Source organism: Scyliorhinus torazame, chromosome 11 (assembly GCF_047496885.1).
Source record: "Scyliorhinus torazame isolate Kashiwa2021f chromosome 11, sScyTor2.1, whole genome shotgun sequence".
Taxonomy (NCBI): Eukaryota; Metazoa; Chordata; class Chondrichthyes; order Carcharhiniformes; family Scyliorhinidae; genus Scyliorhinus; species Scyliorhinus torazame.
Genome location: NC_092717.1, coordinates 113,276,671 through 113,302,078, shown reverse-complemented (window position 1 = coordinate 113,302,078; position 25,408 = coordinate 113,276,671). Strand labels below are relative to the sequence as shown.

The 25,408-nt window shown below is 49.1% G+C and overlaps 1 protein-coding gene across 7 annotated transcripts in view; it reads left to right on the top strand.

Moving 5' to 3' along the window:
- sgk3 (serum/glucocorticoid regulated kinase family member 3) overlaps positions 1–25,408 on the top strand; it is a 212,814-nt gene that overhangs the window by 126,715 nt on the left and 60,691 nt on the right. For all 7 annotated transcript variants that reach the window (XM_072467636.1, XM_072467639.1, XM_072467640.1 and 4 more), the window contains 4 exons: positions 5,140–5,215; positions 18,075–18,162; positions 18,264–18,313; positions 18,524–18,581. In XM_072467636.1, coding sequence (XP_072323737.1) covers positions 5,140–5,215; positions 18,075–18,162; positions 18,264–18,313; positions 18,524–18,581 — 272 coding nt within the window. The remainder of the gene's footprint in view (positions 1–5,139; positions 5,216–18,074; positions 18,163–18,263; positions 18,314–18,523; positions 18,582–25,408) is intronic.

Genomic DNA, 25,408 nt, shown 5'->3' with positions numbered 1-25,408 from the left:
GGGCTTTTCACAGTAACTTAATTGAAGCCTACTTGTGACAATAAGTGATTATTATTATTACGACCCCGAGTTCTGGTTTCCCCCCACCACCTTTCTGATTCTTTCTGAATCTACCCTGTCCAATCCTGTTATAATTTTGTAAATTTCTATGAGATCCCCTATCACTCTTCTAAACACCAATGAATCTAATCCTAACCGATTTAGTCTCTCCTCATATGACAGTCCCGCAATCCCAGGAATCCGCCTGGTAAACTTTAGCTGCACTCCGTCCATAGCCAGAGCACCCTTCCTCAGATAAGGACACCAAAACTGCACACAATACTCCAGGTGTGGCCTCACCAATGTTCTATCCAATTGCAGTAAAATATCTCTATTCTTATACTCAAATTCTCTCGCTACTCCTCTTTAGAACGAGGAGGCTGAGGAGATTTAATTGAAGTGTATAAATTATGTGGGGCTCAGATAGATGGATTGGAGGACCCATTTTCGTTAGTAAAGACATCAATAACAAAGGACAAATGTTTAATGTAGTTGGTAGAAGGATTAAAGGGGACTGAGTACTCTCTGCTTTCCATCTTACTGTAAGAAGTCTTACAACACCAGGTTAAAGTCCAACAGGTTTGTTTCGATGTCACTAGCTTTCGGAGCGCTGCTCCTACCTCAGGTGAATGAAGAGGTATGTTCCAGAAACATACATATAGACAAATTCAAAGATGCCAGACAATGCTTAGAATGCGAGCATTAGCAGGTGATTAAATCTTTACAGATCCAGGGATGGGGTAATCCCAGGTTAAAGAGGTGTCAATTGTGTCAAGCCAGGACAGTTGGTAGGATTTCGCAGGCCAGATGGTGGGGGATGAATGTAATGCGACATGAATCCCAGGTCCCGGTTGAGGCCCCACTCGTGTGCGGAACTTGGCTATAAGTTTCTGCTCGGCGATTCTGCATTGTCGCGCATCCTGAAGGCCGCCTTGGAGAACACTTACCTGGAGATCAGAGACTGAATGCTTTTGACTGCTGAAGTGTTCCACGACTGGGAGGGAACATTCCTGCCTGGTGATTGTTGCGCAATGTCCGTTCATTCGTTGTCGCAGCGTCTGCATGGTCTCGCCAATGTACCACGCTTCGGGACATCCTTTCCTGCAGCGTATGTTGGCCGAGTCGCATGAGTATGTACCGCGTACCTGGTGGGTATTTTGCTTTTATTTTAGCCACTAACTTTGTATATGTTTTATAATTTACATGTTAAAAATTCATTGGACTAGATTCCTGAAGGTTCAGAAATCTAATATCTTGTGTACTGGACTACAGAGTGACCTATAGTGTGCTTGAATCCATCCCAGGCTCCTGGGAAGAAGTCTCCTGTCTGTTGTGGTGCAAGTATCCCAAGTGAGATTTGGGAATTATTTTAAAATATACATATTTTTATTGAGAAATTTTTCATGATAAACTACCCCCCCCCCCCCCCCCCATTCCCTTTCTCTGGTTGTTTCCCTCCTCCCCCTAGTTGCTGGTCACGATCAGGTCTTCGAAGAGGCTGGTGAATTGTTTCCACGTATGGTGGAATCGTTCATCTGATCCCATAACTGCAAATTTTATTTTCTTTGTCTTTAGGAACCCCGCTAGGTCGGCGAGACAGACTGAAGTCTGGGTGGTGCTGCCGACTTTAATCCAAGCGGAAGTCTCTGACAGGAAATCAGGGGGGCAAAGGCCAGGGCATCAGCCCCACTCCCCAGAAGGAGCCCTGGATGCTCTGATACCCGAGGACGGCCGCTGAGGAGAATGGCTCCATCTTTACCACTCTGGGCAAGGCCTCGAAGCATGCAATCCAGAACCCAACGAGTTTTGGGGCAGGACCAGATCATGTGGGTGTGGTTGGCTGGACCCCACTGACATCACTCGCACTTATCCTCCATCTCCAGGAAGAGCCCGCTCATGTGTGACTTTGTTAGCTGCACCCTGTGTGCCAGCTTTAACAGCGTTGGGCTCAGCCCTGCGCATGAGGAGGGGGAGTTGATCCTGTGCAGAGCTTCGATCCAGAGTCCTCCCCTTATTTCCATGCCCAGCTCCTCTCCCCATTTTTCTGGCATCGCGTCAAGTGGGGTTCTTACCTCTTCTAACATCCGGCTATGTCACCACATTTACTTCCCCCTAGCAAGTCCGGTGCGAGTAGTCTGCCCAGTAAGGTGTGTCCGGATATGTGGGGAACGTCGTGGTCTCCTTGCGGAGGAAATCTCACCTGCAAGTACCAAAGCTAGGTGCCTTTTGGGAGGTGGGGCTTCTGTGTTTGCTTCCTCCTGGGTCGTTACTCTCCTGTCTATGTACATGTCCCCCACCGTCAGTACGCCTCCGTCTCCTCCCCACGTTTTGCCGTAATAAATTTACTGTTCCTGTAGATGGGGACCGCAGGAGACATGCCACTGAGTTTGAAATGGTGTCTGAGCTGGTTCCAGGTCCTCCATGTGGCTCCTACCACCGGGCTCCTCGAGTACTTCGTTGGGTGGAGTGCTGGGAGTGAGGCCATAGCCAGCGCCCTGAGGGATATCCCTGCACAAGAGGCCTCCTCCATCTGCACCCATTCTGCCTCCCGCTCTCCCAACCACCCTCTGTGTTCGCTACCCAGTGGTAGAATGGGAGGTTCGGCAGAGCCAAGCATCCCATGTGTCGTCCTCTTTTTAGGATGGTTTTTCGTATCCTATCTCCTGCTCAGACAAAGGCCATAATCAGTTTATCAACCCTGGTAAAGAAGGATTTGGGGATGAAGATTGGGAGTGATCTGAATAGACATTTTCATTTTTATTGTCTGCACTCTTCCCGCCAGGGAGAGTGGGAGTGAGTACCATCTATGCAAGTCCCTCTTCAACTCCTCCACTAGGCTGGACAAATTCCACTTATGGAGCCGCATCTAGTTGTGGGCTTTCTTGTTCCCCAGGTACTTGAACTTGTTTTGGGCCAGTTTGAGTGTCTCCAGCTCTTCCTCCCACTCTGGTTCATCGGGAAGATTTCTGTCTTGCTCTGGTTACGTTTGTAACCGAAGAAGGCTCCGAACTCCCTCAAGAGGTCCTGCCCATGCTGACCAGGAGGTTTGGCACGTAGAGCAGCAGGTTTCCATATAGAGTGAAACTCTGTGCTCCCTGCCTCCTCTCTGAATGCCTGTCCACCCCTTCACTGTTCTAAGAGCGATGGCCCAGTGGCTCAATTGCCAGTGCGAACAGCAGTGGGGACAACGGACATTCGTCCCTCTGTGCAGCCAGAAATATTCAGAGCTGGTGGTGTTTGTCCGTGCGCTCGCCAAGGGAGCGCTGTACAGAAGTTTCACCCACGAGGTGAACCCTAACCCAAACCGTTCAAGCACCTCCATAAAGTACCTCTACTTGATCAAAAGCTTTCTCAGTATCCAGGGAGACAATCACTTAGAATCATAGAATCAAGGGCAGCACGGTGGCGCAGTGGATAGCACACGGACTACAGCGCTGAGGACCCGGGTTCGAATCCCTGCCCTGGGTCACTGTCCATGTGGAGTTTGTACATTCTCCCCATGTCTGCGTGGGTTTCATCCCCACAACCCAAAGATATACAGGTTGGGTGGATTGGCCATGCTAAATTGCCTCTTAATTGGAAAAAAATAATAATTGGGTACTCTAAATTTCCGCAAAAAAATCATAGAATCATAGAATTTACAGTGCAGAGGAAGGCCATTCGGCCCATCGAGTCTGCACCAGCTCTTGGAAAGAGCACCCAAGCCACACCTCCACCCTAGCCCAGTAACCCCACCTAACGTTTTTGGACACTAAGGGCAATTTAGTGTGGCCAATCCACCTAACCTGCACATCTTTGAACTGTCGGAGGAAACCGGAGCACCCGGAGGAAACCCACGCAGACACGGGGAGAACATGCAGACTCTGCACAGACAGTGACCCAAGCTGTGAATCGAACCTGGGACCCTGAAGCTGTGAAACAACTGTGCTAACCACTATGCTACCGTGCTGCCTTATGAGGGTGAATTCGCCTGCTGCCTCTGTGTATTTGAATCCTGGTCCCTGAGAGTATCTCAACTGTTAGGATGTGCAATGACCATTTTAAATATAAAGGCACTGTGAAGCAAATGACAGCTGATGCCAGCCCTTCATTTCACTATAATCTATATGCTTTGTTGTATTTCCAATGCAAATGTTGTGTTCTGTAATATTAAGGAAGGAATCTTGCGTCTGACCATGTCCAGGATCCAACTTTTTTTGAAGTTCAAAAGTCAAGTGTAGAAATTGCATGGCTTCTTCCTATTGTCCTTTCAGCAGGCCTAAATGGTACTAGTGAAAAATACTAAAATAAAAAGAGTACTCTGTGGGTCCCTACTTGAGCACTATTGCCTCCACATCAGTCTATATGTGCCTTCAGTTTGCTTAATTTTGGTGTGGTTTTATTCTTTGTACTTCAGCCTCCACGTGTAAAACTCCAATATGTGGGAACTAAACGAATGACGAACAACACCCTTCATGTCTGCATTTAGTATAGTTTTCCTTGCTATTCGAAGTTCTATAACAGCCACATGCACCGCTTTTGTATGTAGAGTTAGAATGGTAAATTTGCATCTTAAACGGCACGGTAGCACAGTAGTCAGCACTGTTGCTTCACAACGCCAGGGACCCGGGTTTGATTCCCGGCTTGGGTCACTGTTGTGCAGAGTCTGCACGTTCTCCCCGTGTCTGCGTGGGTTTCCTTCGGGTGCTCCGCCTCCCACAAGTCCCAAAAGACGTGCTGTTAGGTGATTTGGACATTCTGAATTCTCCATCTGTGTACCCAAACAGGCACCGGAGTGTGGCGACTAGGTGATTTTCACAGTAACTTCATTGCAGTGTTAATAAGCTTACTTGTGACACCAATAACTATTATTATTATTATAAATAAAGTTATTGAAGCCATATGTGCTCCTCAAGTTCAGTTCCACATTTTGTGTGTTGCTGTCTCAGCAGCTGGTATCCTGTAATCTCTGTCTGGGCATATTGTAATTGAGGGAATCTCATTACTTGGAAAATGCATTGTAGTTTTCTAATTAATAGCACGAGTTATGTAGTGCTTATCCATATTCGATCAGAAGTGTGAGGATAAAACTTCTTTCAACTTGTATTCTTTTCTTAACAGCATTTATTAAGCAAAGAAGAGCAGGATTGAATGAATTCATTCAGAAACTAGTATCACATCCATCATTAAGTCAACAGTAAGTTTCATGTCATTTGTTCCATAAAATGGTGTCCACCTTCATTTAAATTTATGTATTATGTATTAAATGTGTGAGATGTGTTTGTTACTTGCAGCTAAAGAAGCTTCCTGAATTAAGTCAAGCGAAATAACTATGTATTTTTTATATTTGTTTTTCAAATTCATTCTTGGCACGTGAACATTCCTGGAAAAGCCCAAATTTATTGCCCATGAGCAGGTGGTGGTGAACCACTACAAATGAGTGACTTGCTAGGCCATTTCAGAGGGCAGTTAAAAAATCAATCACATTGGTATGGGTCTGGAGTCACAAGTGGACAGGATGAATGTTAGATTGCTGAATGAGTTTTTACAACAATCCATAGTTTCATGATCTTTATTAATGAGTGTAGCTTTTCAAATTTCAGGTTTATTAATTAATTGAATTCCTTAGGCTGCCCTGGTGGAACTCTTCAAAGCTTTAGCCCAGGCTTCTGGATTACGAGTGCAGTAACATAACCATTATGCCACCATCCCTATTTCTTCTAAATGCTATTTCTGTAAGTCTATTTTTCAAAGCTGGAGGATAGCTGATGTGAAAAATATATATGATTCTGCAGCATTTTGGTTTTGCTACTTGTTGAATCAAAGAATGATCAGATTCAGGTCGGGATAGGCTGTGGAAAGTGGAACTCCAAGGGCTAGATTAAGCCCCCAAAAATGGTTGTAAAGATTGTGATGCATGGATGGCCCATCTCTGTTTATTGCAATGCAGGCAGCACTCAACGTCATGCTTTCCACTGATTTAACTGATTTCATCATCCAGCTTGCACTAAGTAAGGTGTTAATTTGGCTGGACGGAGCAGCAAGAGACCAGTATCACTAGTTTTTTTTTAATTAAATATTTTATTGAAAATTTTTGGTCAACCAACACAGTACATTGTGCATCCTTTACACAATATTATAACAACACAAATAACAATGACCTATTTTATAAACAAAAAAAACAAAAAAATGAATAAATAATAAATAACAAAAATGAAAACTAGCCCTAATTGGCAACTGCCTTGTCACAAGTAACACTCTCCAAAAATATAATTTAACAGTCCAATATATAATTATCTGTAGCAACGACCTATACATACTATACAGTATATATTAACAACCCTGAGAGTCCTTCTGGTTCCTTCCCCCCCCCCCCCCCCCCCGATCCTGGGCTGCTGCTGCTGCTGCCTTTTTCCCATTCCGTCTATCTTTCTGCGAGGTATTCGACGAACGGTTGCCACCGCCTGGTGAACCCTTGAGCCGACCCCCTTAGGACGAACTTAATCCGCTCTAGCTTTATAAACCCCGCCATGTCATTTATCCAGGTCTCCACCCCCGGGGGCTTGGCTTCTTTCCACATTAGCAATATCCTGCGCCGGGCTACTAGGGACGCAAAGGCCAAAACATCGGCCTCTCTCGCCTCCTGCACTCCCGGCTCTTGTGCAACCCCAAATATAGCCAACCCCCAGCTTGGTTCGACCCGGACTCCTACTACTTTTGAAAGCACCTTTGCCACCCCCATCCAAAACCTCTGTAGTGCCGGGCATGACCAAAACATATGGGTATGATTCGCTGGGCTTCTCGAGCACCTCGCACACCTATCCTCCACCCCAAAAAATTTACTGAGCCGTGCTCCAGTCATATGTGCCCTGTGTAATACCTTAAACTGAATCAGGCTTAGCCTGGCACACGAGGACGACGAGTTTACCCTGCTTAGGGCATCTGCCCACAGCCCCTCCTCGATCTCCTCCCCCAGCTCCTCTTCCCATTTCCCTTTTAGTTCATCTACCATAGTCTCCCCTTCGTCCCTCATTTCCCTATATATATATATCTGACACCTTACCATCCCCCACCCATGTCTTTGAGATCACTCTGTCCTGCACCTCTTGTGTCGGGAGCTGCGGGAATTCCCTCACCTGTTGCCTCGCAAAAGCCCTCAGTTGCATATACCTGAATGCATTCCCTTGGGGCAACCCATATTTCTCGGTCAGCGCTCCCAGACTCGCGAACTTCCCATCCACAAACAGATCTTTCAGTTGCGTTATTCCTGCTCTTTGCCACATTCCATATCCCCCATCCATTCCCCCCGGGGCAAACCTATGGTTGTTTCTTATCGGGGACCCCCCGAAGGCTCCAGTCTTTCCCCTATGCCGTCTCCACTGTCCCCAAATCTTCAGTGTAGCCACCACCACCGGGCTTGTGGTGTAGTTCCTCGGTGAGAACGGCAATGGGGCTGTCACCATAGCCTGTAGGCTAGTCCCCCTACAGGACGCCCTCTCTAATCTCTTCCACGCCGCTCCCTCCTCCTCTCCCATCCACTTACTCACCATTGAAATATTAGCGGCCCAATAATACTCACTTAGGCTCGGTAGTGCCAGCCCCCCCCTATCCCTGCTACGCTGTAAGAATCCCTTCCTCACTCTCGGGGTCTTCCCGGCCCACACAAAACCCATGATGCTCTTTTCAATCCTTTTTAAAAAAAAAAAAGCCTTCGTGATCACCACCGGGAGGCACTGAAACACAAAGAGGAATCTCGGGAGGACCACCATCTTAACCGCCTGCACCCTCCCTGCCATTGACAGGGATACCATATCCCATCTCTTGAAATCCTCCTCCATCTGTTCCACCAACCGCGTTAAATTTAACCTATGCAATGTGCCCCAATTCTTAGCTATCTGGATCCCCAGGTAACGAAAGTCCCTTGTTACCTTCCTCAACGGTAGGTCCTCTATTTCTCTACTCTGCTCCCCTGGATGCACCACAAACAACTCACTTTTCCCCATGTTCAATTTATACCCTGAAAAATCCCCAAACTCCCCAAGTATCCGCATTATTTCTGGCATCCCCTCCGCCGGGTCCGCCACGTATAGTAGCAAATCGTCCGCATACAAAAATACCCGGTGCTCTTCTCCTCCCCTAAGTACTCCCCTCCACTTCTTGGAGCCCCTCAACGCTATCGCCAGGGGCTCAATCGCCAGTGCAAACAATAATGGGGACAGAGGGCATCCCTGCCTTGTCCCTCTATGGAGCCGAAAATATGCAGATCCCCGTCCATTCGTGACCACGCTCGCCACTGGGGCCCTATACAACAGCTGCACCCATCTAACATACCCCTCTCCAAAACCAAATCTCCTCAACACCTCCCACAAATAATCCCACTCCACTCTATCAAATGCTTTCTCGGCATCCATCGCCACTACTATCTCCGTTTCTCCCTCTGGTGGGGCCATCATAATTACCCCTAACAACCTCCGTATATTCGTGTTCAGCTGTCTCCCCTTCACAAACCCAGTTTGGTCCTCGTGGACCACCCCCGGGACACATTCCTCTATTCTCATTGCCATTACCTTGGCCAGGACCTTGGCATCTACATTTAGGAGGGAAATAGGTCTATAGGACCCGCATTGTAGCGGGTCCTTTTCCTTCTTTAAGAGAAGCGATATCGTTGCTTCAGACATAGTCGGGGGCAGTTGTCCCCTTTCCTTTGCCTCATTAAAGGTCCTCGTCAGTACCGGGGCGAGCAAGTCCACATATTTTCTATAGAATTCGACTGGGAATCCATCCGGTCCCGGGGCCTTTCCCGCCTGCATGCTCCAAATTCCTTTCACCACTTCTTCTACCTCGATCTGTGCTCCCAGTCCCACCCTTTCCTGCTCTTCCACCTTGGGAAATTCCAGCCGATCCAAGAAGCCCATCATTCTCTCCCTCCCATCCGGGGGTTGAGCTTCATATAATTTTTTATAAAATGTCTTGAACACTCCATTCACTCTCTCCACTCCCCGCTCCATCTCTCCTTCCTCATCCCTCACTCCCCCTATTTCCCTCGCTGCTCCCCTTTTCCTCAATTGGTGTGCCAGCAACCTGCTCGCCTTCTCCCCATATTCGTACTGTACACCCTGTGCCTTCCTCCATTGTGCCTCTGCAGTGCCTGTAGTCAGCAAGTCAAATTCTACATGTAGCCTTTGCCTTTCCCTGTACAGTCCCTCCTCCGGTGCTTCCGCATATTGTCTGTCCACCCTCAAAAGTTCTTGCAGCAACCGCTCCCGTTCCCTACTCTCCTGCTTCCCTTTATGTGCCCTTATTGATATCAGCTCCCCTCTAACCACCGCCTTCAACGCCTCCCAGACCACTCCCACCTGGACCTCCCCATTATCATTGAGTTCCAAGTACTTTTCAATGCACCCCCTCACCCTTAGACACACCCCCTCATCTGCCATTAGTCCCATGTCCATTCTCCAGGGTGGGTGCCCTCCTGTTTCCTCCCCTATCTCCAAGTCTACCCAGTGTGGAGCGTGATCCGAAATGGCTATAGCCGTATACTCCGTTCCCCTCACCTTCGGGATCAACGCCCTTCCCAGCACAAAAAAAGTCTATTCGCGAGTAGACTTTATGGACATAGGAGAAAAACGAGAACTCCTTACTCCTAGGTCTGCTAAATCTCCACGGGTCTACACCTCCCATCTGCTCCATAAAATCTTTAAGTACCTTGGCTGCTGCCGGCCTCCTTCCAGTCCTGGACTTCGACCTATCCAGCCCTGGTTCCAACACCGTATTAAAATCTCCCCCCATTATCAGCTTTCCCATCTCTAGGTCCGGAATGCGTCCTAGCATCCGCCTCATAAAATTGGCATCATCCCAGTTCGGGGCATATACGTTTACCAAAACCACCGTCTCCCCCTGTAGTTTGCCACTCACCATCACGTATCTGCCCCCGTTATCCGCCACTATAGTCTTTGCCTCGAACATTACCCGCTTCCCCACTAATATAGCCACCCCCCTGTTTTTCGCATCTAGCCCCGAATGGAACACCTGCCCCACCCATCCTTTGCGTAGCCTAACCTGGTCTATCAGTTTCAGGTGCGTTTCCTGTAACATAACCACATCTGCCTTAAGTTTCTTAAGGTGTGCGAGTACCCGTGCCCTCTTTATCGGCCCGTTCAGCCCTCTCACGTTCCACGTGATCAGCCGAGTTGGGGGGCTTCCTACCCCCCCCCCCCCTGTCGATTAGCCATCACCTTTTTCCAGCTCTTCACCCGGTTCCCACGCAGCTGTATCTCCCCCAGGCGGTGCCCCCCCGCCCATCCTCTCCCATACCAGCTCCCCCCTCTCCCCAGCAGCAGCAACCCAGTAATTCCCCCCCCCCCCCCCCGCTAGCGTAATTACTCCCCCCATGTTGCTCCCAGAAGTCAGCAAACTCTGGCTGACCTCGGCTTCCCCCCGTGATCACGGCTCGCACCGTGCGACGCCCCCTCCTTCCTGCTTCTCTATTCCCGCCATGATTATCATAGCGCAGGAACCAAGCCCGCGCTTCTCCCTTGGCCCCGCCCCCAATGGCCAACGCCCCATCTCCTCCACCTCCCCCCATCACCACCTGTGGGAGAGAGGAAAGTTACCACATCGCAGGATTAGTACATAAAACCCCTCTTTGCCCCCCACATTTGCCCCACCACTTTGTTCGAACGTTCTTTTTAATAACCCGCTCATTCCAGTTTTTCTTCCACAATATAAGTCCACGCTTCATCCGCCGTCTCAAAGTAGTGGTGCCTCCCTCGATATGTGACCCACAGTCTTGCCGGTTGCAGCATTCCAAATTTTATCTTCTTTTTATGAAGCACCGCCTTGGCCCGATTAAAGCTCGCCCTCCTTCTCGCCACCTCCGCACTCCAGTCTTGATAAACGCGGATCACCGCGTTCTCCCATTTACTGCTCCGAGTTTTCTTCGCCCATCTAAGGACCATTTCTCTATCCTTAAAACGGAGGAATCTCACCACTATGGCTCTGGGAATTTCTCCTGCTCTCGGTCCTCGCGCCATCACTCGGTATGCTCCCTCCACCTCCAACGGACCCGCCGGGGCCTCCGCTCCCATTAACGAGTGCAGCATCGTGCTCGCATATGCCCCGACGTCCGCTCCCTCCACACCTTCAGGAAGACCAAGAATCCTCAGGTTGTTCCTCCTTGCGTTGTTTTCCAGTGCCTCCAACCTTTCCACACATCGTTTCTGATGTGCCTCCTGCGTCTCCGTCTTCACCACCAGGCCCTGTATATCGTCCTCATTCTCGGCTGCCTTTGCCTTCACGACCCGAAGCTCCCGCTCCTGGGTCTTTTGTTCCTCCTTTAGCCCTTCGATCGCCTGTCGTATCGGGGCCAACAGCTCTTTCTTCATTTCCTTTTTGATCTCTTCCACACAGCATTTCAAGAACTCTTGTTGTTCAGGGCCCCATGTTAAACTGCCACCTTCCGACGCCATCTTGGTTTTTGCTTGCCTTCCTTGCCGCTGTTCTAAAGGATCCACTGCAATCTGGCCACTCTCTCCTCCTTTTTCCATCCGTATCCAGGGGGGATTCCCTTCTGGTTTACCGCACAGTGTTTTTAGCCGTCAAAATTGCCGTTGGGGCTCCTATCAAGAGCCCAAAAGTCCGTTTCACAGGGAGCTGCCGAAACGTGCGACTCAGCTGGTCATCGCCGCACCCGGAAGTCCCCAGTATCACTAGTTAAAGCTAGCCTGCACTGTTGTGGTGTGCAGTCATAAAGGATGTTTTTCTGACCTGGGAAACATTTTTTAAAAAATGTATAACATGGGAGATAACAGGCTCCAAGGTTTTCAGATGCTGCTCTGCAGGTCTTGCAAACAAAGAGAGCTGTCCTGTAATCATTCACAATGAATTTACAGCACAGCAGCAGTTCATTCAGTCTGGCTGGTGCTTGACGGTGTTTATGCTCACATGAGCCGCCTCCTCCACTACTTCCTCTCTCCTTATCAGCATATCCTACTGTTCCTTCCTCTCTCATCTGTTTATCTGGCTTCCCCTAAGCTTACCTATGCTACTTTCCTCAACCACTTCACATTATAATGAGGTTCACATTCTAGCCCTCTAAGTGAAGAATTCCCTATTAGATTTATTATTGACTATCTTGTATTTATAAACCCTCGTTCTGGCCTCCCCCACAAGTGGAAATGTGTTCTCTGTATCTACCTTGACAGACATTTGCATAATTGTTTTTTAAAATTTAGAGTATCCAATTCATTTTTTCCAATTAAGGGGCAATTTAGCGTGGCCAATCCACCTACCTTGCACATCTTTTAGGTTGTGGGGGCGAAACCCACGCAAAAACGGGGAGAATGTGCAAACTTCACACAGACAGTGACCCAGAGCCGGGATCAAACGTTGGACCTCAGCGTTGTGAGGCAACCGTGCTAACCACTTCTGCCACCGTGCAGCCCTCACTTGCATAATTTTAAAGACCTCTGTCAGATTACCCTTCAGCCTTCGCTTTTCTAAAGAAAAGATCCCTGCGTATTTGGTCTTTGATGTAAAGTGATAACTTCTCTGTTTTAGTATCATCTTGAGGGAGAATAGACAGTAATTCAAGACAGAATGGAAGCTTTGTAAAGGCAGGAGGCCAGTACTAGGAGGCATGTTTCGAGAACCTTATTGCAGTGCCATAAGAAGTTAAGTGACCTCACGGAAATGGGCGAGGTTAGTAAATAAGTATCTAGAAGCCATATCCTACCAACTGTACCACTTGCCTCAGACATTGATCAATTTACCACACCCTATCACTCCCCGCCAACAATTTTTACCCCTCATGACTCAACTAATATTTAAATACTCCACTGCATGGAGTATTCATGGTGAAGCAGTTGAGGAACAGTGAAGAACCTTCCGAGCGATCTTTCACACTGTTAAGGAAAGGTTCATACCGACAAAAAAGAAAGACTGTAGAAAGGGGAAAAATCGACCGTGGATATCTAAGGAGGTGAGGGAGAGTATCAAATTGAAGGAAAAAACATACAAAGTGGCAAAAATTAGTGGGAGACTAGAGGACTGGGAAGTCTTTAGGGGACAACAGAAAGCTACTAAAAAAGCTATAAAGAAGAGTAAGGTAGACTATGAAAGAAAACTTGCTCAGAACATAAAAGCAGATAGTAAAAGCTTCTACAAATAAAAAGACAAAAAAGAGTGGCGAAGGTAAATATTGGTCCTTTGGAAGATGAGAAGGGAGATTTAATAATAGGAGACGGGGAAATGGCTGAGGAGCTGAACAGGTTTTTGGGTCAGTCTTCACAGTGAAAGACACAAATAACATGCCAGTGACTGATGGAAATAAAGATATGATAGGTGAGGACCTTGAGATGATTGTAATCACTAAGGAGGCAGTATTGGGCAAGCTAATGGGGCTAAAGGTAGACAAGTCTCCTGGCCCTGATGGGATGCATCCCAGAGTGTTAAAAGAGATGGCTTGGGAAATTGTAAACGCACTAGTGATAATTTATCAAAATTCACTAGACTCTGGGGTGGTCCCAGAGGATCGGAAAGTAGCAAACGTGACACCACTGTTTAAAAAAGGAGGTCGGCAGAAAGCGGGTAATTATAGGCCGGTAAGCTTAACTTCGGTTGTAGGGAAAATGCTGGAATCTATCATTAAGGAGGAAATAGCGGGGCACCTGGAGGGAAATTGTCCCATTGGGCAGACGCAGCATGGGTTCATAAAGGGTATGTCGTGTCTGACTAATTTGGTAGAATTTTTTGAGGACGTTACCAGTGCAGTAGATAACGGGGAGCCAATGGATGTGGTATATCTGGATTTCCAGAAAGCTTTTGACAAGGTGCCACACAAAAGTTTGCTGCATAAACTAAAGATGCATGGCATTGAAGGTAAAGTGGTAGCATGGGTAGAGGATTGGTTAACTAACAGAAAGCAGAGAGTGGGGATAAATGGGTGTTTCTCTGGTTGGCAACCTGTAACTAGTGGGGTCCCTCAAGGATCAGTGTTGGGCCCGCAGTTGTTCACAATTTACACAGATGATTTGGAGTTTGGGGACCAAGTGCAATGTGTCAAAGTTTGCAGACGACACTAAGATGAGTGGTAAAGCAAAAAATGCAGAGGATACCGGAAGTCTGCAGAAGGATTTGGATAGGTTAGGTGAATGGGCTAGGGTCTGGCAGATGGAATTCAATGTTGCCAAGTGTGAGGATATCCATTTTGGGAGGAATAACAGCAGAATGGATTATTATTTAAACGGTAAGATGTTAAAACATGCTGCTGTGCAGAGGGACCTGGGTGTGCTGGTGCACGAGTCGCAAAAAGTTGGTGTGCAGGTGCAACAGGTGATTAAGAAGGCTAATCGAGTTTTGTCTTTCATTGCTAGAGGGATGGAGTTCAAGACTAGGGAGGTTATGCTGCAATTGTATAAGGTGTTGGTGAGGCCACATCTGGAGTATCGTGTTCAGTTTTGGTCTCCTTCCCTGAGAAAGGACATATTGGCACTGGAGGGAGTGCAGAGGAGATCCACGAGTTTGATCCCAGAGTTGAGGGGATTAGATTATGACGAGAGGTTGAGTAGACTGGGACTGTACTCATTGGAGTTTAGAAGGATGCGGGGAGATCTTATTGAAACACATAAAATCATGAAGGGAATAGACAGGATAGATGCGGGCAGGTTGTTTCCACTGGTCGGGGAAAGCAGAACTAGGGTGCATAGCCTCAAAATAAGGGGAAGTAGATTTAGGATGGAGTGTAGGAGGAACTTCTTCACCCAAAGGGTTGTGAATCTCTGGAATTCCTTGCCCAGTGAAGCAGTTGAGGCTCCTTCTTTAAACATTTTTAAGAAAAAGATAGATAACTTTCTAAAGAATAAAGGGATTCGGGGATATGGTGTACGGGCTGGAGAGTGGAGCTGAGTCCACAAAGATCAGCCATGATCTCATTGAATGGCGAAGCAGGCTCGAGGGGCCAGATGGCCTACTCCTGTTCCTAGTTCTTATGTTCTTATGTATCCATTCAAACTTTGCACTGCTGCAAGCCCAAATCCACATCTGTCCATTTGTCAACATTATCAGGTTTTCAGTCATGAGAGACTCATCATCAAACACACTGCATGTTGACCGCTGACATGCATCCCTCTCTTGCAAGACAAGATGCATTAAAATGCAGAAACAGCAGGGGCTAACCATTGGGGAGCATGCATGCATATATGTCCAAACCCCCATGGAGAAGTCATGCTCGTTATCATTGAACCATCTATTGCTGAGGCCATGGCAGTATCCTACTACCTATTCCTCCTCAAAGAACAAAGAACCAAGAAATGTACAGCACAGGAACAGGCCCTTCGGCCAAAAAGCCCGTGCCGACCATACTACAATCTTCTACACTTCCTGGGTCCGTATCCCTCTATTCCCATCCTATTCATGTATTTGTCAAGATGCCCCTTAAATGCCACTATCGTCCCTGCTTCCACCACCTCCTCCGGTAGTGAGTTCCAGGCACCCACTACCCTCTGCGTAAAAAAACTTGCCTCGTACATCTACTCTAAACCTTGCCCCTCTCACCTTAAACCTATGCCCCCTAGTAATTGACCCCTCTACCCTGGGGAAAAGCCTCTGACTATCCACTCTGTCTGTGCCCCTCATAATTTTGTAGACCTCTATCAGGTCTCCCCTCAACCTCCTTCGTTCCAGTGAGAACAAACCGAGTTTATTCAACCGCTCCTCATAGCTAATGCCCTCCATACCAGGCAACATTCTGGTAAATCTCTTCTGCACCCTCTCTAAAGCCTCCACATCCTTCTGGTAGTGTGGCGACCAGAATTGAACACTATACTCCAAGTGTGGCCTAACTAAGGTTCTATACAGCTGCAACATGACTTGCCAATTCTTATACTCAATGCCCCGGCCAATGAAGGCAAGCATGCCGTATGCCTTCGTGACTACCTTCTCCACCTGTGTTGCCCCTTTCAATGACCTGTGGACCTGTACTCCTAGATCTCTTTGACTTTCAATACTCTTGAGGGTTCTACCATTCACTGTATATTCCCTACCTGCATTAGACCTTCCAAAATGCATTACCTCACATTTGTCCGGATTAAACTCCATCTGTCATCTCTCCGCCCAAGTCTCCAAACAATTTAAATCCTGCTGTATCCTCTGACAGTCCTCATCGCTATCCGCAATTCCACCAACCTTTGTGTCGTCTGCAAACTTACTAATCAGACCAGTTACATTTTCCTCCAAATCATTTATATATACTACAAAGAGCAAAGGTCCCAGCACTGATCCCTGTGGAACACCACTGGTCACAGCCCTCCAATTAGAAAAGCATCCTTCCATTGCTACTCTCTGCCTTCTATGACCTAGCCAGTTCTGTATCCACCTTGCCAGCTCACCCCTGATCCTGTGTGACTTCACCTTTTGTACTAGTCTACCATGGGGGACCTTGTCAAAGGCCTTACTGAAGTCCATATAGACAACATCCACTGCCCTACCTGCATCAATCATCTTAGTGACCTCCTCGAAAAACTCTATCAAGTTAGTGAGACACGACCTCCCCTTCACAAAACCATGCTGCCTCTCACTAATACGTCCATTTGCTTCCAAATGGGAGTAGATCCTGTCTCGAAGAATTCTCTCCAGTAATTTCCTTACCACCTGAAGTAAGGCTCACCAGCCTGTAGTTCCCTGGATTATCCTTGCTACCCTTCTTAAACAGAGGAACAACATTGGCTATTCTCCAGTCCTCCGGGACATCCCTGAAGACAGTGAGGATCCAAAGATTTCTGTCAAGGCCTCAGCAATTTCCTCTCCAGCCTCCTTCAGTATTCTGGGGTAGATCCCATCAGGCCCTGGGGACTTATCTACCTTAATATTTTTTAAGACACCCAACACCTCGTCTTTTTGGATCTCAATGTGACCCAGGCTATCTACACACCCTTCTCCAGACTCAACATCTACCAATTCCTTCTCTTTGGTAAATACTGATGCAAAGTATTCATTTAGTACCTCGCCCATTTCCTCTGGCTCCACACATAGATTCCCTTGCCTATCCTTCAGTGGGCCAACCCTTTCCCTGGCTACCCTCTTGCTTTTTATGTACGTGTAAAAAGCCTTGGGATTTTCCTTAACCCTATTTGCCAATGACTTTTCGTGACCCCTTCTAGTTGTCCTCACTCCTTCTCATCACACAATCTCTTCTGATGGTGTAAGTTTGCACTGCTTTCTCCCTTCCCTCACCACACCCCTTTCGATTCAGAGGCCAAAAAAATGCAACCTGACTGTGTACCGGAGGAATAACAAGAAAACCGTGACAATGGAGACATACCATCACTCAGTCACACATTCATGGCAACCAGCTCCACAAATACTGACACTGCCCATAATTTTTGAGGATAGCATAGAGGCAGGATGTGCATACTGAGCATGAGCCAAGGCAAGCGGCAAAGATTGTAGCTCACTGGAAACTGGTTTTCATCTTTGGGTTGTGGGGATGAGACCCACGCAGACACGGGGGAAAATGTGCAAACTCCACACGGACAATGACCCATGGCCAGGACCGAACCCAGGTCCTCGGCATTGTGAGGCAGCAGTGCTAACCACTGAGCCACTATGCCTCCCCAGGATGATAAAATTCTTGGTGCATGGCCTTCATTATATGCATGTTGCACATGCGTGCATAGGTTGCACACCAGAGTTACATCATTGGTGGATATCCCAGAAGCCACCCTTTGGTTTGCCATTATGGCTCAAATGTGAATGCCAGTTTACAGTCTCAGAATGAAGGCATCATCATTACTACTAACAAGATAATGTGTATTGACCTGAATGCCATTATGACTTTGGTCACATTCCACCTGCATATCCAGGGAGTAGAATCACTTAGCTTATGTGTGTTGAGGACCATGAGCTGCTGCAGGTCTTTTGAAAGTTCCAGTACCATGTCAGCATGGTTTTTTACATTTTATGAACAATTTTGTATTTACAGTTTTGTTTTATTGTCCCCATTTCTTTTGAATAGCGAAGCACGTTGCCATTGGAAAAACATGATTCTTTGTTTTCTTTAGCTTTGAAGTTCGAGCATTTCTTCAAATGGACAACCCAAAGAATCAGTCAGATCCATCCGAAGATGAAAATGAAAAGCCTGGTCATGTGGTACTGTGCACAGTTAAATTCTTTAGTTTTGAAATGCACTTACTGTCAGAAACTGGCCATCTTTTATCATGCTTACATCACAGGTCATTTTTTCCCCACAGCAACACTCTACCTCTGAAAGCATTTATCTCGGTGCCTCAGGAAATCCCCAGTGAGTATTTTATAGTTCTGATTATTTATTTTGACATTTTGTTGTAATAAAAACTTAAATCACCTTGAAATTTAATAATAACAATAGTGTCATCTGGTTAAGTTGTCAAATTTTATATTACACAAAATTACCATTTCATGACTCAAATCTGAATGCCACAAAATTAAGATTTCATGTTTTGCATATTTTAACCCACACATTTTATTTCAGGGCTCAGCCAACAGACTTTGCATTCCTGAAGCTAATTGGCAAAGGAAGCTTTGGCAAGGTAAGATTTTTAATATACCACTTCTTGCTTATGTTGATACATTAGCTGATTTTGCTTCAACATTTCACAGGTTCATGTGCCACAATATTTGTCCAGTAAAAGATGGTCCTTGTGGATCATAATGTTACAGGCAAACAGGACTTCTTTCCTCTGTCCATAAGCTGAAGGTGTTTTCAATTATTTTTAAAGAATGCTGTGATGTGTTTTCCCAAACCTTCTGTTTGCGTGATCCAATTTTCTAATAACTCGTGTTATGATTAACATGAGGCTAGTGTATTTCAAAACCTAGGCAAGGAGTGTTTGCAAGTTCCACTCACATTTTGTGGTGGAGTTGGGGGGGGGGGGGGGGGGGGGGGGGGGGGCAAAGAAGAGTTTTACAACCAACGGATAGTAACAGTAGAAGAATCACATAAATTAATATTGGTTTAAGTGATTTCCAGAGTCTGAGAAGTCAAACTCCAAAGCGTGTTTTTTTTGTGTGGTGTAGTTCAATCCTCTGAGTTTATGATTGGAGAAAGCAATGCAAAAAAAATCTTGAAATTAATAACACTGCTGCATTCTGCGCTCTTTGGGCTTAGATCACTTGGCAGGCATTGATCAGAGACTGTTAAAATCAAGTAGGCATTGAGAAGTTGAGATGGTAATTCGTGTTTCCTTAGCCAGGCTGCTAGAGTCCTTTCAAGTTGGTGTTAAAGCAACAGTCTGAGGATTTCTGAATTCTCAAAGAAATATGGAGATTTCAACAGATCAAACTCCGTCTGGAGACGTCGTCTTTCCCCAAGTAATCCCTCCTCATTACGAGTCATGTGACCTTCATAATGATTTCAAAGAGAGTTTGTTCAGTGTTTGGTACTGCCGTTGATTCAGGTCTGAAAATGTCCCAGCCATTGGCTGCTGAAAGAATTCCATATTGAGGTTCTCGTTACAGGAAGCCATTGTTTAGGCAGACCCTCTGATTCAAGGGGCAAACTCATCAAGATGCATATGACATACATTGTCCCCTTTTGAAAGTGACTTGGATGGTCCCAGGTGTGAGATGAGTTTTTAAAATATTTTTTTTATTCTCCTTCTTTTTTACATTTTCTCCCAAATTTACACCCATCAATAAACAATAATCAGTAACGAATGTAATGTCAATCCCCATATCAATAACTATGATCCCATCCTCCCAGCAAACCCCAGACGTTGGCCCGCATGTTAACTTGAACAAATGACAAAAAGGATTCCGGAATCACCCATAGTCACCATTAACACATACAGTCCCCCTCCCCCCCCCCCAACCCTCCCAGCCCTCAACCCCCCTAATGTTCGTTGTGATCCAGTTATCGAAAGTGCATAATGAATAACCCCCATGAATTGTAGAACCACTCCATCCTTCCCCTCAGTTCAAATTTGACCTTTTCAAATAGAGGGGTGGCAATATTGGTGGGGAAGTGGGTGTCGTTTGAGGCCAAGAATATCGTAGTGGACAATGGAGGGCGATATGTGATGGTGAGCGGTAAGTTGCAGGGGACGTGGGTGGTATTGGTAAATGTATACGCCCCGAACTGGGATGATGCCGGATTCATGAAGCGCATGTTGGGGCGCATTCCGGACCTGGAGGTAGGAGGCCTGATAATGGGTGGGGATTTCAGTACGGTGTTGGACCCAGCACTGGACCGCTCCAGATAGAGGACTGGAAAGAGGCCGGCGGCGGCCAAGGTGCTTAGGGGATTTATGGATCAGATGGGGGGAGTGGACCCGTGGAGGTTTGCCAGGCCGCAGGCCAGGGAATTTTCTTTTTTCTCCCACGTGCACAAAGCCTACTCACGGATAGATTTTTTTGTTCTGGACAGGGCGCTGATCCCGAAAGTGGAGGGAAGGGAGTATTCGGCCATAGCCGTTTCAGATCATGCCCCGCACTGGGTGGAACTGGAGTTGGGAGAGGAGAGGGACCAACGCCCGCTGTGGCGGTTGGATGTGGGACTGCTGGCAGATGAGGTGGTGTGTGGGAAGGTGAGGGGTTGCATCGAAAGGTACTTGGAGGCCAACGACAACGGGGAGGTGTGGGTAGGGGTGGTATGGGAGGCGCTGAAGGCGGTGATCAGGGGAGAGCTAATCTCCATTAGGGCTCATCAGGAGAAGATAGAGGGCATGGAAAGGGAGAGGTTAGTTGGGGAGATTTTGAGAATGGACAGGAGATACGCAGAGGCCCCTGAGGAGGGATTACTTGGGGAAAGACGACGTCTCCAGACGGAGTTTGATCTGTTGACCACAGGGAAGGCAGAGGCACAGTGGAGGAAGGCGCAGGGGGCGACCTACGAGTATGGGGAGAAGGCGAGTCGGATGCTGGCACACCAGCTCCGTAAGAGGATGGCAGCGAGGGAAATAGGGGGAGTCAAGGATGGAAGGGGAGCCACGGTGCAGAGTGCAACGAAAATAAACGAGGCATTCAAGGCCTTCTATGAGGAGCTGTACAGATCCCAGCCCCCAGCGGGGGAAGAGGGGATGAGACGATTCCTAGACCAATTGAGATTCCCGAGGGTGGAGGAGCAAGAGGTGGCTGGTTTGGGGGCACCAATTGGGTTGGAGGAGCTGAGCAAGGGTTTGGGGAGTATGCAGGCAGGGAAGGCCCCGGGACCGGACGGGTTCCTGGTGGAGTTCTACAGGAAGTACGTAAACCTGTTGGCCCCGATACTAGTGAGGACCTTTAATGAGGCAAGGGAGGAAGGGACCCTGTCCCCGACAATGTCGGAGGCGACGATTTCTTTGATCCTAAAGCGGGACAAGGACCCACTGCAATGTGGATCGTACAGGCCGATCTCGCTCCTCAACGTGGATGCTGGCAAAAGTGCTGGCTACGAGGATCGAGGACTGTGTCCCGGGGGTGATCCATGATGACCAGACGGGATTTGTAAAGGGCAGGCAACTAAACACCAATGTGCGGCGGCTCTTAAACGTGATAATGATGCCATCGGTGGAGGCAGAGGCGGAGATAGTGGTAGCTATGGACGCGGAGAAGGCCTTTGACCGAGTTGAGTGGGAGTACCTCTGGGAAGTGCTGCGTAGGTTTGGGTTCGGGGGAGGGTTTATTAGTTGGGTTAAGCTCCTATACAGAGCCCCGGTGGCGAGTGTGGTGATGAATCGGCGGAGGTCGGAGTACTTTCGGCTGTACCGTGGGACGAGGCAGGGGTGCCCCCTGTCCCCCCTGTTGTTTGCATTGGCGATTGAATCCTTGGCCATGTCATTGAGGGAGTCTAGGAAATGGAGGGGGGTGGCCCGAGGGGGAGAAGAGGATCGGGTGTCACTTTATGCGGATGACCTGTTGCTGTATGTGGCGGATCCAGTGGAGGGGATGGTGGAGGTCATGCAGACTCAAAGGGAGTTTGGTGATTTTTCGGGCTATTAGCTCAATGTAGGGAAGAGTGAGCTTTTTGTAGTACAGGCAGGGGACCAAGAAAGGGGGATAGGCGATCTACCGCTGAGGAGGGCGGAGGGGAGCTTTCGGTACCTGAGGATCCAGATAGCCAGGAGTTGGGGGGGCCCTACGTAAACTGAATCTGACGAGGTTGGTGGAGCAGATGGAGGAGGACTTCAAAAGATGGGACATGTTACCGCTCTCGCTAGCGGGTAGAGTGCAGTCGGTCAAAATGGTGGTCCTTCTGAGGTTTCTTTTTGTGTTTCAGTGCCTTCCCATCGTGATCACCAAGGCCTTTTTTAAGAGAGTAGGCAGGAGTATTATGGGGTTTGTGTGGGCGACTAGGACCCCGAGGGTAAGGAGAGGGTTTCTGGAACGCAGAAGGGACCGAGGCGGGTTGGCGCTGCCGAACCTAGGGAGCTGCTACTGGGCAGCAAATGTGGCGATGATCCGTAAGTGGGTGATGAAGGGAGAGGGGGCGGCATGGAAGAGGGTGGAGATGGCGTCCTGTAAAGGAACGAGCCTGGGGGCGCTGGTGACGGCACCGCTGCCGCTCTCGCCGTCAAAGTATACCACGAGCCCGGTGGTGGCGGCAACGCTAAAGATCTGGGGCCAGTGGAGCCGGCACAGGGGTGCAATGGGAGCCTCGGTGTGGTCCCCGATCAGGGGTAACCACCGGTTTGTCCCGGGGAAGATGGACGGGGGGTTCCAGAGCTGGCATCGGGCGGGGATTAGAAGAATGGGGGACCTGTTCATTGATGGGACGTTTGAGAGCCTAGGGGCACTTGAGGAGAAGTTTGAGATACCCCCGGGAAATGCTTTTAGATACATGCAGGTGAGGGCGTTTGTGAGGCGGTAGGTGAGGGAATTCCCATTGCTCCCGGCACAGGAAATTCAAGATAGGGTGATCTCGGGTGTATGGGTTGGGGAGGGCAAGGTGTCGGCAATATACCAGGAGATGAAAGAAGAGGGGGAAGCATTGGTAGGGGAGCTGAAGGGTAAATGGGAGGAGGAGCTGGGGGAGGAGATTGAGGAGGGGTTATGGGCTGATGCCCTAGGTAGGATTAATTCCTCCTCCTCGTGTGCCAGGCTCAGCCTGATACAATTTAAGGTGGTGCACAGAGCGCACTTGACGGGGGCGAGGTTGAGTAGGTTCTTTGAGGTAGAGGACAGATATGGAAGGTGTTCAGGGAGTCCGGCGAACCATGTCCATATGTTTTGGTCATGCCCGGCACTGGAGGGGTTCTGAAGAGGAGTGGCGGGAACAATATCTCAGGTGGTGAAAGTCCGGGTCAAGCCAAGCTGAGGGCTAGCAATATTTGGAGTAGTGGACGAGCCGGGAGTGCAGGAGGCGAAAGAGGCCGGCATTCTGGCCTTTGCGTCCCTAGTAGCCCGGCGAAGGATCTTGTTTTTTTTTTAAAAAATAATTTTTATCCAAGGTTTTCATAAAATATCAATAACAAAATGAGAAAGAAAAAAGAACCCAACAGGGTTAGGTACAAAACACAATCTAAAAAAAACAACCCCCCAAACCCCCCCCCCCGGTACCTAAATAAAAATTAACATTAACACCCCGACTTAAGGCAACAGGTGTATACACCCCCTCAGACCCTTCCAGTGTAAATATCATAAACAAAAGTAACCCCCCCCCCCGAACTGCTGCTGCCATTGACCAATGTCTAGCGATCTGCCAGAAAGTCTAAGAACGGTTGCCACCGCCTAAAGAACCCTTGTACTGACCCTCTCAAGGCGAATTTCACCCTCTCCAATTTAATGAACCCTGCCATATCGCTGATCCAGGATTCCACGCTTGGGGGCCTCGTATCTTTCCACTGAAGGAGAATCCTTCGCCGGGCTACCAGGGACGCAAAGGCCAGAATTCCGGCCTTTTTCGCCTCCTGCACTCCCGGCTCCTCTGCCACCCCAAATATTGCGAGCCCCCAGCCCGGTTTGACCCTGGATCCTACCACCCTCGACACCGTCCTCGCTACGCCCTTCCAAAATTCCTCCAGCGCTGGGCATGCCCAGAACATATGGGTGTGATTTGCTGGGCTCCCTGAGCACCTAACACACCTGTCCTCACCCCCAAAGAACCTGCTCATCCTTGTCCCGGTCATGTGTGCCCTGTGCAGCACCTTTAAACTGTATGAGGCTGAGCCTCGCGCATGAAGAGGAAGAGTTCACCCTCCCTAGGGCATCTGCCCACGTCCCCTCTTCGATCTTCTCTCCCAACACCTCCCACTTACCTTTCAACTCCACCACCGAGGCCTCCTCCTCCTCCTGCATCACCTGGTAAGTTTCCGAGATCATTCCCCCCCCCCCCCCCAGAGAGCACCCTGTCCTGTACTGTGTGTGGCAGTAGCCGTGGGAATTCCACCACCTGCCGTCTGGCAAACGCCCTTACCTGTAAGTACCTGAAGGTGTTCCCCGGGGGGGGAGCACGTACTTCTTCTCCAGCTCACCCAAGCTCGTGAACTTCGCGTCCACAAACAGGTCCCCCAACTTTCGTATCCCTGCCCTGTGCCACCCTGAAAACCCTCCACCTGTTCTTCCTGGGGCGAACCGGTGGTTCCCCCGTAATGGGGTCCACGCCGAGGCCCTAACTTCCCCCCTATGCCGCCTCCACTGCCCCCAAGTTTTGAGGGCCTCCACCACCACCGGGCTCGTGGTATACCTCCTTGGAGGGAGCGGCAGCGGTGCCGTTGCCAGCGCCCCCAGACTCGTACCCACACAGGACGCCATCCCGGCGAAGGATCTTGTTAATGTGGAAGGAGGCGAAGCCCCCCAGCGTGGAGGCCTGGATAAACGACATGGCTGGGTTCATTAAGCTGGAGAGGATAAAGTTTGCCTTGAGAGGGTCTGCGCAGGGGTTCTACAGGCGGTGGCAACCGTTCCTAGACTATCTCGTGAAGCGTTAGAAGATGGTCGGTCAGCAGCAGCAGCAACCCGGGGAGGGAGGGGGGGAGGGGGAGGGAGAGGGGGGGAGGGGGAGGGAGAGGGAGGGAGGGAGGGGGGGGGAGAGGGAGGGAGGGGGGGGAGAGGGAGGGGGGGGAGGGGGAGGGAGAGGGAGGGAGGGAGGGAGGGGGGGGAGAGGGAGGGAGGGGGGGGAGAGGGAGGGAGGGAGGGAGGGGGGGGAGAGGGAGGGAGGGAGGGGGGGGGGGGGGAGAGGGAGGGAGGGGGAGGGGGGGGGGGAAAGAGGGGGAGGAGGGGGGGGGAAGAGTGGGAGGGGGGGGGAAGAGAGGGAGGGGGGGGGAAGAGTGGGAGGGGGGGGGAAGAGAGGGAGGGGGGGGAAGAGGGGGAGGGGGGGGGGAGAGGGGGAAGAGGGGGAGGGGGGAAGAGGGGGAGGGGGGGAAAGAGGGGGAGGGGGGGAAAGAGGGGAGGGGGGGAAAGAGGGGGAGGGGGGGGAAAGAGGGGGGGGGGAAAGAGGGGG